The sequence below is a fragment of the Pseudorasbora parva genome, chromosome 5 (genome assembly GCF_024679245.1).
Source record: "Pseudorasbora parva isolate DD20220531a chromosome 5, ASM2467924v1, whole genome shotgun sequence".
Lineage (NCBI taxonomy): Eukaryota > Metazoa > Chordata > Actinopteri > Cypriniformes > Gobionidae > Pseudorasbora > Pseudorasbora parva.
In genome coordinates this window covers 32,417,847-32,434,695 of record NC_090176.1, presented here as the reverse complement: position 1 = coordinate 32,434,695, position 16,849 = coordinate 32,417,847, and the positions used below count along the sequence as shown (strand labels likewise).

Sequence of the window (16,849 nt, the reverse complement as noted above, 5' to 3'; positions counted from 1 at the left end):
GTTAGGGCTAGAGCTGAACTCAGCAGGACACTCACCCTCAAGGACAGGAGTTGAACAGTCCTGTTCTAAGGTATGGAGGACACAAACCTCCACCTCATTTATTAAAAAAAATCACTAATGTTAACATAATTGTGTAACACTTAAAATCGAAACAATCAAACTGAACTTGCACTTTAACGTTATCTATAATTAGATTTTATTTCTATGTGCATGTCAGTATGTAAAATCTATTTGTGCTCTATTTCTGTATTTTCTTGCCTGTTTTGCAGCTCTGCAGAGGCGTTAGACTGTCCGTATTCTTTCGACTGGCCTGTCACTCATTCTGCTAATGTGATTGTTGCCATATTTTGTTTATTGAGCAACACAGAGTGTGTGTGGTGTGTGTCTTTCTGTGTTTCTCAGAAGGCATGTGTTCAGAATATGCTGTCTTGGCTTTTCCAGGACCATTTAAATGGGTAAAACAGGAAATAAAATCTCTGTTAATGCCTCACCTCTGCTATCAAGATGGTTTACCGGATCTTAGAGCCAAAAAAAATGGCCTTTTCGTCTGACTGTTTCTAAATACCCAAGTGGTTTGGCCTTTTCTGGAAATATGGGCATACTTCCGGTTTTACTTTGCTGCTTATGTCAGCCAAAAGATGCACATGATTGGAGTCTTTGATCCCATTTTGCTTTTGGTCCACATCCTGATTTGGTTCACTTATAATTTTATGTTCTAGGTTCCCTTTATTTTCAATTGTTCATTGCAATATGTATGCATGTGTCATACATGCATACACACGCACACACATGCACACGCACACACCCTAATCTAAAGTAAAAAAATATAAAGCACTAATCATAACATTGAAGACACTATAATTCTGAAGAACTTTATTGTATTTAATACAGTTAAATGGTTCAAATTTAAATATGAAAAATCTTAAATTAAAATGTATTCTTACAACTTAAATGTTCCCCTCTATCTCTCTCTCTCTCTCTCTGTGTGTGTGTGTGTGTGTGTGTGTGTGTGTGTGTGTGTGTGTGTGTGTGTGTGTACATACTCTATAGAAGCACGATCAAGGACAGATCCTACTGGACGCTGTCTTCAAGCACCTGGAGCTGACCGAGAGAGACTACTTTGGGTTGCACCTGGCCGACGACTCCTCTGATAGCCTGGTGAGTTCAAAGGTCAAGCTCAATGATGTGCCAGAGCCCAGCCAGTTTGCCCTCTGGGATTCACAAAGGTTTTGCTCTGAGATTTTTATGCGTGTGTGAATAGCCAGTATTCCTGAAATAGGCTCACATTTAGGAATGTAGGACACACAACTGTTCAGGTTTAAAGGTCCTGTTAAGCATTTCTCCCTTTCAGGTGGTCCAACTCAATATTCAGTATTAGCGGAATATTAGACTACTGATATCAAAAGTGTAATTCATTTCTTTAGGGGGCAAAATGTGTTTTAATGAGTAAATCACATAAACATGAGCAAATGTCCTGCTAAAATCGTTCAGCTTTAGCATATATTCCAGACAAAGAAAATTACATCATTCAGATAAACGCAAACACATTAGTAGACATCGTGGTATTGCATCATGTATAGTATCAGCATTCATGTTACACCTACATCATTCTCCTAGTAGGTATTTATCAATCGGTCGATCGGTGGCTGAAAAGACTTTATAGTTACATTGATTCAGTTGAAACTGGATCAAAGTTTTTTTCTCAACAAACACACTCACTTTGTCTCTGTGTAACTGCAGATAAGTACATCCCCACCTCCCCACAGTAGAAAACACAAGCCTATTGAATTATTGAGTGGCATTAGGTTGTGTTGGACTGTTGCCATGTTATTAAGGTTTTTCTTCCCCTCTCTCTATCTTGGTCTCTCTTTTTCTTTCTCCCTATCAATAATTTATAGAGGTGGCTGGATCCAAATAAACCCATAAGGAAGCAATTAAAAAGTAAGTAATTTTATACAAAGCACTAAACTAAAGGCTGTTTTACCACCCACCATTGATTTATTCTTTCTCTTCCTTTCTATCTGCACATCTTTGAACTTACACATGTGTTCTTGTGAATCAAATGCTAGGGGGCTCCCCACATCATCTGAACTTCCGGGTGAAATTTTTTGTGACTGACCCCAACAAACTTCAGGAAGAATACACACGGTGAGTTTGTGGATTTCAGCTTTGATGCACAGAATATGAAAACATTAAAAGTGTTTATTAAAGAATAACTTCTTTTTTTTTAAACAAATATGCCAAAATTTATTTTTGCCAATTTTGCCAACTTTGTACACTATAGCATTTAAAAGTCTTCAAAGCTAAAAGACAAACTAAAACAGATTTGATTTGATTTTATATTTTGTTCATTTTAGCATACTCAAAATATTTGTTGTAATTCTTGCTTCTAAGATGGTTGTAAAAAAGTACTGTAATATTATAAAGGTCAAAAATAGTTCACAGAAGTATAGACTAAAACAGGGATGAGTAAAACGGAATTACATGTGCATAATTTAAAATGACAGTGATTGACATCCTCTAATCCTTACCTAAATCAGTGATGGTGATTCATGGTGATTCATAGTGATTCATGGTGATACTGTAGCATTATCTCTTTGTAGTGTTCTTGTAGTTCAAACAGTAGAGTATGGCACTAGCAGTGCCAAGGAAGGTCATCATGGGTTCAATATCCAGGGAATGCAGAAACAAATAAAATGGATGCATTGTAAACTGCTTTGCTGCCATAAATGGCAAGTATCATAATATTGTAATCAGGGCTTGACATTAAAACCCGCCACCCCATAATTTGCTGATGTATTTCAGTTGTGGTGTTTAACAGAGTCACTTCCACTAGCCGCTTTGGCGGGTTGAATTTTACTGTAGTCTTCTCAAAGGGCATCTCGCATTGCACATTATAACCAATCACACAATCCTGTTGAGCTTATGAAAGCAATGTCTAATAATCAGAGGCGTTCAGATTAGTCATTGCTGAAACGCCAGAGTTTTGTTCAGAGTGTGCTCTCACTCACTGAAATCTGAACTCTCATGATAAACAACAAAAGCAGAGATGTATGCGTGCGATGTACATAGAAGATTAAATTCATCATACAGTGATTGACTGTTTTTGTTCTATTTCAGCAGCGAAAATGGTTTCAAACAAAGATTACAGCAGAACCATAGCGCATCTGAAGCGACTGGCTTGACTTTGGACGTTCAATATTTGCGAAATAAGGCAGTGTTTCCCAACCGCGGTGCCGCCTAACGAGAGCAGGGGAGCCGTGTAAAAGTCCTTCAAATGTATAGCCTATATATATATTTTTTAAATGATAAAAGGTGAATAAAATATTTATTTTATATATTATGAATGTCTATAATGTCTGAAAATGAATAACAAATCTAATGTCTGCCGTCAACGTCTGTATTAGAGGTAAAACGGTTCTCTGTAAAAAAATCTAATCGTATTCTCATTTGATTACTTTATTCTTTTACACCAAAACAAGCAACCCTGTCAGTTTTTTTAACTTTCTTTTTAGACAAGCAACTGTTAGTTTTTCTCTGTCTAAATGAAGGAGCTTTACACATAACCTTATCAGAGCTAAATAGACCTGTTTTTATACATTTTCATACAGACTTGATTTGGGTGTGTACAGTAGTCATTTACATATAGCCAACAAAAAAATCCCAAACAACAACATTTTGGGCCAGTGTAAATAGTGAATGGTTGGTACATTTGGAAAACCACTAGCCACAGTGGCTCATGAGCAAAAGTCAGTGTCAAGCCCTGATTGTAATCATATTACACAAAATTAAGAAACCTTATAAAGGCCAACCATGTCTTTGTTTGCTTTGCTTGATTCGATAACTTCACCTCATTAACAAAACAGTCCAGTGACTCCAGAGATAATTTGTCATGTTCTTTTCCATCTGTGTAGGTACCTGTATTTTCTACAGATTAAGCAGGACATACTCAGTGGAAGGTGAGCTGGATGATGTGTGACTGTTTTAACTGTAAATCTGTCCAGTTGCATTTAGTAGTAGGGACATTCAATTTATTTGTAAATGGTTATCCATAACTAGTAGTATATGGATTGTTCACTCAGTATTTATTGTGATACCACTGCAGTATGTGCTTCTAAAGTGGTATGTGCTTAATGTTCTTTTATGGTTACTTGAATACAGTAATTTGGGACCAATTTGGTTTCATCTCCAACATTTTATACTGTTAATTTAATATAATATATATCCTTCCCAGACTGCCCTGTCCGCACAATACTGCCGCACTCCTGGCATCATACGCTGTTCAGTGTAAGTATGAGAATGGTTGTAGGATCTAAATGACAAAGAAGCCACAAAACTAAATCAGTTTTTTAAAGCAGAAAAGTATGTGACAGTAAATTACATGTGGTTTGTTTTAATTCTGGTTTGGTCTCACCATCTTTAATGTTACAACTTTAAATCCTGTTTAATGTTATGTTTGGTGTCAAACAAGTGGCGCCTGTAATTCTCTATTTCTTGAGCGAGAGGAATTGATAGCAATTTAGCGTAGCAGCAGAATTATAATTAAAGTTGTTTTCCACCTATGCTATGCACCACATTTCTTTTTCCATGTCATGCAATATATTTCACCATAGATGGTATCATGCAACCTAAAATCCAGTGTTGAACTTCCCTGCAAACCACCGAAATACAACAGCGCAGGCTCAGCATGGTACATTCCATCTTTGCACAACCTCAACACTTAACAAGCACTAGCTTGTAAAACAGGAGTACATGCGAGCAAGAAATCTCTCTGAAGTACAGCAGGCACAAACACAGCCTAGCACATCTTAGTTAACCTAATAGTGCCCATTCGAGATGGAGCAGTGACATGGCATATCCCGTGCCCTAGGGGGGCCGCTTGCCAGATTGAGCTCAGCAATAATGACTCCTGACAGATTGCTGTAGTGAGCACATTTGCTCTGGTCTCTCCGGGGCTTTTAGCATGCAGCTTGGGCGCTATGTAGGTCATAGGGGATTCTGTTGAGGCCAGTAGCCTAGGAAAGCGCTATCTATTGCAACTCATTTAGTTTGCTTTAAGGTTTACTGACAAGCTGCCATAATGGCAAACTAGATGCTAAATGCAGCAATTTTTTTTATTTTTTTTTATAAGGTCAATGGAATTGGTTTAGCAGATTTAAAAGACTTACTGAGTGCTTGTGTGTTTTACATGATAATAAACATTATGGCAGGTGTTTAATCATGGTAAACCCATAGCTTTAAAGGTCCCGTTCTTCGCGTGTTTTCGAAGCTTTGATTATGTTTACAGTGTGCAATATAACATGAGTTCATGTTTCGCGTATAAAAAAACACAGTATTTTTCACACAATTTACTTATCAGTTCTGATTCCCGTGTTGTGATTGGACAACAGCTTAGCGCACTTTGCCCAGAAAGGTCCCGCCTCTTACCATAACGGGGAGATGCAAGCGCTGAATGCGCGCTCTTCTCCACGTGGGAGAGCAACAAGACCACTCCCCCTTTTTTGCGTGTTCTTGTGGGCGGAGGGTTAGTCAACAAACGGTTCTAGTGACGTCTTTCCATCCCTGCATTTCCTGCTGTAGTCCAAACCGGCCTTTCGCTGTAGGCTTTGAAAGGGAACTTCTGTTAAATAAAATTTCTCGCTTGGCATTGAACTGTGAGCTTTATAATTTTACAGGTATTATTTATGCTCTAACAGCAACATTACATCTAACTAAAGTTTGAAAGATGGAATCGCGAAGAACAGGACCTTTAAGCATTGATGTGTTTTATCATTTGTATTCTTTTGCAAGGAAGGAGGTATTGATAATGCAATGCGTGACTTAAAATTAAGTGAAGGTGAATTGATCTTGGTCAGTCAATTCAGTTATAGATTTTGATTTGACAACATTTGGCACTTATCAATGAAAACATATAACCTTGTTTTGATTTATTCACTCTAAAACACTCTAAACCTGTAATGTGGCATAACCACCAACTTCAAAATAGTATATTTTTTACACATGTGACCCTGGACCATAAAACCAGTCATATGGGTAATTTTTTTCTCCATTCATAAGCTGAATAAATAAGCTTTCCATTTATGGTTTGTTAGAATAATATTTGGCCTAGATGCAACTATTTGAAATTCTGGAATCTGAGGGTGCAAAAAAAAAAAGTCTAAATATTGAGAAAATTGCTTTTAAAGTTGTCCCAATGAAGTCCTTTGCAAAGCATAATTATAATAGATTTGTATATATTTACGATAGGAAATTTTCAGTATATCTCCACGGATCATGATCTGTACTTAATATCCTAATGATTTTTTGCCTCTACCATTTTGACCCATACATTGTATTGTTGACTATTGCCACAAATATACCCATACAACTGGTTTTGTAGTCCAGGGCCACATATATAAAATGCATAGAATATTTTTTGCATTCTATCTTACATGTTGAATTAATGTGATTGTACTCATTTTAATCATTATTTTAATTAATCATTATTTTAATTGTTAAGTTAAAAGTGGTTTCTTATGCCCACCAAAGGTGCATTTATCTGATAAAAAATAAGTAAAATATTGTCAAATATTATTAATGTAATTAAATGTAATTAATTCCTGTGATGGAATTACTCCAGTGTCACATGATCCTTCAAAAACATTCTAATGTGCTGATTTGGTGCTCAAGAAACATTTATTATTATTATCAATGTTGAAAACAGTATACACACTCACCTAAAGAATTATTAGGAACACCATACTAATACTGTGTTTGACCACCTTTCGCCTTCAGAACTGCCTTAATTCTATGTGGCATTGATTTAACAAAGTGCTGAAAGCATCCTTTAGAAATGTTGGCCCATACTGATAGCATAGCATCTCGCCGTTGATGGAGATTTGTGGGATGCACATCCAGGGTACAAAACTCCCGTTCCACCACATCCCAAAGATACTCTATTGGGTTGAGATCTGGTGACTCTGGGGGCCATTTTAGTACAGTGAACTCATTGTCATGTTCAAGAAACCAATTTGAAATGATTCGAGTTTTGTGGCATGGTGCATTATCCTGCTGGAAGTAGCCATCAGAGGATGGGTACATGGTGGTCTTAAAAGAATGGACATGGTCAGAAACAATGCTCAGGTAGGCCGTGGCATTTAAACGATGCCCAATTGGCACTAAGGAGCTTTAAGTGTGCAAAGAAAACATCCTCCACAACATTACACCACCACCCCCAGCCTGCACAGTGGTAACAAGGCATGATGGATCCATGTTCTCATTCTGTTTACACCAAATTCTGACTCTACCATCTGAATGTCTCAACAGAAATCAAGACTTCAACAGTCCAATTTTGGTGAGCTTGTGCAAATTTTAGCCTCTTTTTCCTATTTGTAGTGGAGATGAGTGGTACCCGGTGGGGGTCTTCTGCTGTTGTAGCGCATCTCTTCAAGGTTGTGCGTGTTGTGGCTTCACAAATGCTTTGCTGCATACCTCGGTTGTAACGAGTGGTTATTTCAGTCAAAGTTGCTCTTCTATCAGCTTGAATCAGTCGGCCCATTAATGGGAAATTGAACATGTGTTCCTAATAATCTTTTAAGGGAGTGTGTGTGTGTGTGTGTGTGTGTATATATATACATATACATATATATATATATATATATATATATATATATATATATATATATATATATATATATATATATATATATATATATATATATATATATATAAATAACATTTTATTTTGTCACATAATAATATGTGTAAGTCATACACATACACACGTGATTGAGATGTGGCCAGCAGTGTGTATCCATCAGTAATCCTGCACCTTTACATACACTGTCAGGTTTTACATACATTATATGCATGTTGTACTGTTATGAGTCATGGTGTCTGTTATTCATAACACTGGTTGGTGTGTGTGATTCAGCTGAGCTGGGTGATTACAGTGAGGCAGAGAATTTGCCAGGATACCTGTCTGAGTTCTGCTTCATCCCCAACCCGCCTCAGGGCTTTGAAAAAGATGTCACCAAACATCACCAGCAACACAAGTAAGAGTCACCACTCTAAACTTACTCTGGCAGAACTCTGGCCAACTCTGGCACTGCACTATTATAATCAAATATCCATCATTACATTGCTGTCAGAAATGTGCCACAATGAAAGAGCCTTGTTGATTTCCCATATGGCTTTATGAATATTCATAAACACTCACATGTGTTGGCGAACACTCGCATGTGCGTTCTCAGCACTCATTACTCAGTACACACACTGTAGAGCTGTGCTGCAAACAGGAAGCTCATTGTACCCCATGTCTTAGCCATACTGACAAATCAATTTACACACAAGTTTTGTGCACACATACCTCTATTTACTACACTGTCTTGTGATCTGAATCTGCAGCACATGTCTTCATTTTTACCCTTTATTCTCCTCTTTTTTGGCCTGGGCACAGTGGACTTAACCCAGCACAGTCTGAATTCAATTATCTGAATACGGCACGAACGTTGGAACTCTATGGAGTGGAACTGCACTATGCAAGGGTAAGTGTGCCAGAGCTGTTATGTATCTAAGCCGCTTTTGTACATATAAAGAGAATCATTGAAACAGGAAAGCTCATTCATGTCTTTTCCTCACACAAAGCTATTGTAAAGCTTCAGAAGACTTTGGTCACTGGATGTGCTTTCATTGTATGAAAAAAGGCATTTTGCATAGCTTTTATGTGTCATGAAAGAAAGAAGGATATGTGTTTTGGAACAAAAAGAGATGAAAAAACGAAATAAGACAAATGTTCTTTCTTTCAAAGTTTACATGTTTGGGTGTACTAACACTTTAAACGACATTAAACAGCAGTTTTGAAAACGCTTAATGATCCTCATTAATTATTTCTCTCACTCTCGCTCTGTTCCTACTTTCAGGATCAAAGCAACACAGAAATTTTCATGGGCGTGATATCTGCTGGCATTGCCATCTATAAGAACAGGGTACGAATCAACTACTTTCCATGGTAAGTGAACTTGCCTTGGTGTGATTCGGGTTTAAGTCATGATGTGTAATGACTGTGGCTGAGGTTGCAAACTTGGCCAGCTTGAATGTTATGCATTGCTGTCAGCCTCAAGGCATCCTTAAAATATAGATTTCCAGTTCAAAATGCTGTTTTTGTTGTTATCATTTTTTGTGTTCATGTGCTATTTTAACAATTTAACGTCCGATTCCCACAAGAAATAGTTTGTCTGTCAACACCGAATGTTTAAATGCTGCACAATTTAGCACAATATAGGCTGATAAGAACGTTATATATTTTAATCACTCAAAATTGTTCTAAAACTATACAGCTTAGTTTCTACTAATTGGCTTTGCCAACTTTTAAAATATGGGTATATCTAAAGTTTATCAAGACGAAATTCTGATAATTTGAAAATCTCATGTAATGTTTTTTTTCAGGAGTTTATTTTACTGTAAAATACACTAGGAGGGATTCAGGCATTTTTAGATTCTCCATGTTTTTGCACTTATTTAAAATTTTGAGATATGGAATAGCTGATGTGGAAGTGCTAAGCTCTGTGATCAAATGTAAATGTAAATAGTGGCATTCAAATCCTCATCGGGCAAAGCTACTTCCCCCCACCACCACCACCACCACCAGACTGTTTTTCTGGCACACAAGGCCCAGCTGCTACTGTAGTCCAAGCACCTCCCGTTTGAAATGCATACACAGATGCTTTTCAGGCAAACTATGTTTAGCCCTGAAGAGAACAGGGGCTGTTTACCACAGATGTCTATTAAGCTCTCAGGGCAAATGGTTGCACTTATTGATTATTTTATCGCTCACCCCTGCAGTTCATAAATTTCAATAGTGATTGTTAAAAAGAGTAAATATAAACAAAGCTGACTATGAATGCACAAAAAGATATGGAAGTTTCATTTGACCAACTAGTCATTGACTTTGTGTTTGCAAATGGCACTGTGCTGTACTATTTGTGTGACAGAATGTGTCATAAGTAGCTGACACTCCTCCAGCATGTTTATTCAGACATTTGAGAGAGTGTGTGTTGTGCTGAATATATTTAGCTTCCCTTTGAGTCAAGTTTTAATAGGAGTAAAACTTAGGGACACACAAAGGGCCATGAAATGGGATCAGGGAATTTTATGATCAGGGAATGTCTATTTGTTGCTGCCCTTGATCTGTTTTTTTATTTTTTTTATTTTTTTCTGTCTTTAGGTTGAAGATTGTAAAAATATCTTTTAAATGCAAACAGTTTTTCATCCAGTTAAGAAAAGAGGCGGTAAGTGGTACACTTTTTTTTCTACAATCCTGTAATTCTAGATCAATTAATCAAGGTGACTGAGTTCTAATCAAGGTGACTAATCAAGATTTTTCTGAGTAAAACAGGAAACATTATTTTAGTGGGAAATAATATGCGCTATTACAGCTACTTCACAATATGATACACATCACAAAACAATGTCGCGATTCACAATGCGTCACAATATCTTATTTAGATTTGACTGAAAATGTAGGGCATTATATTACTGCTCCAATAAGTAAATAAATTTATAAGTATTTTTAGTTATTCTATAAAAAAATAAAAAAAAATAAAATAAAAAAAATAAAAAAAAAAATATATATATATATATATATATATATATATATATATATATATATATATATATATATATGTGTATATATATATATATATGTATATATATATATGTATATATATATATGTATATATATGTATGTATATATATGTATGTATATATATGTATGTATATATGTATATGTATATGTATATGTATATATATATATATATATATGTATATGTATATATATATATATATATATATATATATATATATATATATATATATATATATATATATAATATTCATACTATTTTGGGATGTGTGGAATCACATTTTTATATGTATGAAGTGGGAAAAAAAAACTACAATATTTTTTATTTCTCCCTTTTTGCTGATAACAGTATGTAAAATTAAAACAATGACTCCAACAGACACAATCACTTACATTTAGAAACTGTAGAGAGCAGTAATTCCTATTAATAAACAATCTTTCTCAGGCAATAGCAAATTGAAGAGCATTTTGGCTCTCATAGGATCCCTGATCTTTGTTTATTTGAAATCCCCCTGTAATTACTGCCCTGCTGTCAGTGACGATGCGGAGAGGGATAGAGACTCTTTACAGCTTATTAATTATGGAGAGTAGATGATGTATTTTGCATGTGGGAGAGCAGGATGCGACCTGACATCAAAACTGTGCCAATTGCTGAGACTCTACGAGGACCTGTGCACCTGAACTGCGTCACAGACCCTCTGCTGGAGACCTCAAAAGCCCCCTGGTTGTGTGAATAATGCACAAGGACCTTTCAGAAGCAGTTGTACTAAAAGCAGAATTCAATGATGTCATGATCCATAATTGATGCCCAGATGGCAGAGCTCAGCTGAATGGGTCCGATTTCCTTGGACCTGGGTCGCAGCCCTTGCGTTTTGTACAACCAAAAACAGTCCGGGAAATGCATTTACCCCCCCACCCCCTCGGAGTCCCCTGTGACCAATGGAGCCTTGCAGATTGGAGTGTCAGTCCTAATAGGTCTCTCTAGAGCAGAGCTTGCTGGCTGCTTTGGCTAGGTTTCAAACAGAGACCCTTGTTCAGAACAAAACAAGAAGACATAATGTGTGTAACGTTCAGGGCAGGGAATGTAAATGTCACCAACATCTCCTGTGTTTGCAGTATGCTTGATTTAACAGCCTCAAGATCCTTCCTTTTTTTTTACTTACAGCACGAGACAAGAGATACATTGCTCGGTTTCAACATGGTAAACTACAGGGCCTGTAAGAATCTCTGGAAGGCCTGTGTTGAACACCACACCTTCTTTCGGCTAGATCGGCCCGTTCCTCCACAGAAGAACTTCTTTGCTCACTACTTTAGTTTGGGCTCCAAGTTCCGTTACTGGTAAGAAGTTCTTCCGGTGTTCCTATACATCCAGATTTCTCCTTGTCCTTTTCACTTGCCCTAAAACTAAAACTAAATTTTTTCAATATATTTTTTAAATATTTGTATGAATTTAAAATAATACTTTTTTATTTATTATTTCTCACTCTTTTTCATTTTTGTATTTCTCACTCTCACTGCCCCCCTCCCAGACCAGAGCCAATGATTTTGTCTGAGCTGTGAAAAAAATAATAATAATAAATAATAAAAAAAAAAATAAAAAAAAAGTATATATATATGTATATGTTCTCTTTTTTGTCTTAACTTATTTTATTGCCGAAAAAATAAAGCTGTTTGTTATAGGATGACAAATTTTAAAAGTTATATTTTTAGGCTCTACCTCTAACAGCGCTCGTCAATGTCAAAATGATCGAGATGCCAATCAGATCAAAGAAGGCGGGTCTTACTGTCATACTGTCACAATGCTGCGAGAGTTCATGGAAAGATGCAAGTATTAGACAAACTGTTTTATGATAGAAATGTTCAGCTACTGACAGTACTAGTGATGCAAACTAAATGTTGTCGTTTTTTTTAATTGAAAAAATGCGATCATGATTAATGCCATTCATGTAGTCAAATAGTTTACTTCATTACTACAATTAGACCTAGAACTTTTTACCATTCTTGTTTATTTATTCCCTTAAATCCCTTTTAATACTTAAACTATTCAATTCCTTTATTATTATTATTATTATTAATATTTATAACACCCCATCTGCCGGTAGGTGCCCTTCCGAGCACAAAAGGGAAACTCTACCTATGAGAACCATGTTAATTTTATACTTACAAATCTCCAAATTTTCATTTGGAGCAGAAATGTATAGATTTGGTTTTGTCTTGGCTACTTGGCAGTAGTTAGCAGTAGTGTGCTGACTGAGGGAGACTACGGACACCAGAAAGCTTGACCTTAGTCGACACAAACAAATACTCTAGTAAATCATGGGGATAAGCTCTTGAAAAATAGATGAAGCTCTTTTAGCCAATTTTAGATATAGGGAAACTAGGATGAGGAGGTGATCAATAATTCATCTTGGGATGCTTTCTAGATTTATAAGTGTTTATTGGTGTTCTTTGTAGTATAAAAAATTGAACTCTGAATTTGAGCAGTAACAGCCTCATATAAAACGAGGCCATTCACAGAATTGGAGGTCTTGGGCAGAAAGTCACATTATATGTTGTGAAATATGGTTTGAATCCTGAGAAACATTGTACATCTCTTCACAGCGGGAGGACGGAAGCACAATCTGTTCAGTATGGCAAGGAGAAGGGAATCAAGGATAGAGTGTTTGCAAGGTAATGTAAGCTTGTTCCTCAGCAATTTCAGTGTTGGTGGCCGGTTAAGATATGATTATTCAGTTGATGATCATTTAATATATTTGGTCTGAAAGAGCATTTATTTTTGTGGAAGTGTGATCTTTCTTATAAAATAAACTTACCAGCTGGTGAGAATGAGTCACTTGGTTCAGCAGGTGAACTTTAGAGTGATCTTTACATTCAGCTTTATAAGCTGCGTTTCCACTGCAAAAAACTTTCCCTAAGGACTTTGGGGTGGCACTGTGTGTGTACCACACAGGAACTGGAGTCTAAATAAAGTTCTGAGTAAAGATTTCCCCCTCAAACGGCCTGCTTGTCACGTAGTACTTTTTCAAAGTTCAGGAACTTTTGGGGGTGGGACTTGGGCACTGAACATGCTGATTGGTTAACTCCATGCAGCTTTTATTTCAACCTAAAAGTGTGTTGCGGTGTGTGCAGTAAGAGTTATTTCGTATTCAAATCAGCAATGGAGTTTCAAAAAATAAAACCGATGACGAGGTTCAGACTTTATTACGTTTATTTACGGAGGACGAAATCCAGTGGGCTCTGGAAAGTCGTTTGCAGTCCAACATCATCGGACTAATCTTTACGGTACTTTAGATCGCAATGGAAACGCAGACAGCAGCAGGTCTGGAAAAAAAAGAATTCCTGGGAAAAAAGTTCCAGGGACAAATTGTTCTGGGTAATTTCTGTGGAAATGGGGCTTTTGTAACACCCCTGGGTAGGTATTTCCAGGCATTAAATGACTGCTCCTATCTACTAGAAATCTCCAAAATGTTTTTTCAAGCTTATGTATCAAATCACTACTACTACAGACAACAGTTTAATGTGCAATGAAACTTCTTTAGCTCATATCAGGCTATTATAATGCTAAAAGACTACAATTCAAAAGTTTAGGGTAAATAAGATTTTTCAATTATGAGTTTCATTTTAGGACGAGATGGTAATATTTTTCCCCATGATACTTAGAATAGGAAGTTCAAATGAACATTATAATATTATGCATGTCTTTACTGTCACTTTTGATCAATTTAATTGCTGAATAAAAGTATTCATTTCTTAAAACTTTATTCATATATTGACCCCAGACTTTTGAACTGTAGAATGCATAAACATTAAAGAGCAAAATGACCAGGTAATGCCTTGTCCAAAAGTGAATTATTATATAATGAGTTGCTGCTCAATCAAATCATATTAAAAATACAAATTTCCAATGTAATCTAATGCTTTCACCAAGCGTTGACGTTGACTTTTGTTTGCATATTTTTAGAGTCTAATATCCTTTCTGAATATTCTTCTTTTTTTATTTTTATTATTATCTTTCATGAGAATGTTGAACAATAGACCTTGAACTGGAATGTTGCTGCTCCTGAAATGTTAACAGACGCAAAACTCTAAAAATATGAGCATAGTAAATTTATTTATATTTTATCTCAGTAGATTGTTCTGTCTGACTTTCAGTGTGAGTAATACTGTTAGAACAGAACAAAATATAAAAGCACTTTGAATTTCATGTTGTTGTTTTTGTTAAAAAAAAAAATCTCACTAGGGTTTACTGTGTCAAAATGTAATGAATGTCTGCTAGCCTGACGTGGTCATACTCAATTCTAGTCAGAATATGAGTCTGAAACTGCTCCATTGGGCTGTAATTATGGGCTATGTTTCAACCGAACCAGGAAAGACATCAATTGGATAGAGCTACAACCAATCAGAGCAACGAAGCGACGCTTTGTCAAATGTCAACATAGTTCAACTGCACTGTGTTGCCAAGTCCGCGTTTTTCCCCTGCAGGGTTGTTTTCTATGTCCGCGGGTTGAAGTGACTATTATGTGATATATAGACCCATGAGTGCGAATTTTAGCAGTCAACCATGCCAAAATAACACACATTTTACCCCCCAAACGCCTTTTTCCCCCCGGAGAACCCCCCGAGAAGTTATTGTTTAGGGCTAGTAGTTGGCTGGTTTTGTTGTAAAAACTTGGCAACCCCGTCTGCACGCGCGCTGAAATCAGGCTGGACGACCTTTGCCGGTGTTGTAAAAAAATAAAAGAATTGAATGATACACAGAGTACTTACACAACATGATCATCATTTCTGAGAGAAATTGTGAAGGTGAATGCATATACGAACATGCTCTCCGAAAAAATATAATCCAAGCCCCTTTGATGACGTGCATGATTTTACTGTTGATCATCTGTCCGTCATCGTCTAAAGCCCGCCCTGATGATTTCATTGGTCCAAACAGTTTCGGTTCGGGGATAATTACTCCTCTATGGAGCAAGGCCAGACCGAAAGTCCCGACCTAAAAATGTTGTGGGCGGGGCTAAGTTCAGCTGGCATCCAGGCTAAATGTCTGCAGTTAAACATTCAAAATATAAATTAAACATTGTAGAAAAATGTCTAGGTTAAATGATACTCAGAATTCAGTTTAAAAAAGAACCTGATCTCTGTCAAAATAGATGTAATCAATGTTAAAACATTAAATATAAAGGAACATTTGTGGGAGACATTATCTGACAGAATCTCTAAAGTTTCAGAGCATACAGTTGCTCAGTGGAATGATATCCACATGTCTTACCTCAGACAGTTAACACAAGCTTATAAGTGACATTTGCCATTGGTTCTTCTAGGGTGTTGCAGAGATTAACAGAATGCCTTTCATCTCTCAGATCTCCCAGCAAGCCCTTGGATAGAAAGTTGATGGGTTTGACAGACTGGGAAGCAGTGAGCAGGAACTCACTGTCTGAAGAGAGGCTGGAGACCCGTAGCCTGCCCACCCGCTCCCCCCCTGGGACACCCAACCAGTGAGTGTCTCTCTGTCTCAGTAAAACATCCAGCCTAATGAGCAAAGACTCTGCAGGGTGCTTGGGGGGTGATTGGGGGTGGGGGTGGGGGGGAAGACAAGTGTGTAAGCTGTATGGAAGTGAATCTTCCAGTTGAAATTAATCACTCAAAACCTTTACAAAAGGAAAATGATTCATAAATGATTTTGTTTGGCAATGTGATATTAATTTCAAACTGTATCATTAGTCTAATTCCTTCCCTTTATGCATATTAATTAATTTAATTAGATTTCATTAGAATAATACGGTAATAAAAAAGCTGTTCAAGGAGATCTAATGAAAGCTGTCACTCACTGTCAAAGATTCAGTAAACTAACAGTGAGTGTGTTTTCAGAAAGAGAGAGATGAATGCTGTAAAATAAAACAGGGTTGGAGTTAACAGAGTTAGCATCATGTTTTTCATCATAATACTCTCGACTCTTTACAGTAATTATGAATGTTACTGGTAAAAACACCTTTGTGTTTGTATTTAACAAATGGCTGAAAATGATTATTATAAATGTTCTGTCAATAGTAGGAACTCCTTATTTGTGCAAGAGGGTCCCCGGCTACGGCCCTCTTCCATGGGTCACCTGGTGGACCATGTCATCCATGCCTCCCCCAGCCTTCCTGTTTTCGCAAGGAATCACAAATCACCATCTTCAACACAAGCTAACAGCATCAGCCTTGAGTCTACGCCGTAAGTACTTCCTCT

The 16,849-nt window shown here is 36.8% G+C and overlaps 1 protein-coding gene across 1 annotated transcript in view; it reads left to right on the top strand.

Annotated features, from left to right (window-relative positions):
• ptpn4a (protein tyrosine phosphatase non-receptor type 4a) overlaps positions 1-16,849 on the top strand; it is a 67,871-nt gene that overhangs the window by 34,339 nt on the left and 16,683 nt on the right. The window contains exons 3-15 of the mRNA XM_067443896.1: positions 1,051-1,158; positions 1,899-1,941; positions 2,070-2,148; positions 3,915-3,959; positions 4,235-4,287; positions 7,913-8,033; positions 8,438-8,525; positions 8,901-8,989; positions 10,205-10,268; positions 11,787-11,959; positions 13,223-13,291; positions 15,982-16,116; positions 16,670-16,834. Of these exons, the coding sequence (XP_067299997.1) occupies positions 1,051-1,158; positions 1,899-1,941; positions 2,070-2,148; positions 3,915-3,959; positions 4,235-4,287; positions 7,913-8,033; positions 8,438-8,525; positions 8,901-8,989; positions 10,205-10,268; positions 11,787-11,959; positions 13,223-13,291; positions 15,982-16,116; positions 16,670-16,834 (1,232 nt within the window). The remainder of the gene's footprint in view (positions 1-1,050; positions 1,159-1,898; positions 1,942-2,069; positions 2,149-3,914; positions 3,960-4,234; positions 4,288-7,912; positions 8,034-8,437; positions 8,526-8,900; positions 8,990-10,204; positions 10,269-11,786; positions 11,960-13,222; positions 13,292-15,981; positions 16,117-16,669; positions 16,835-16,849) is intronic.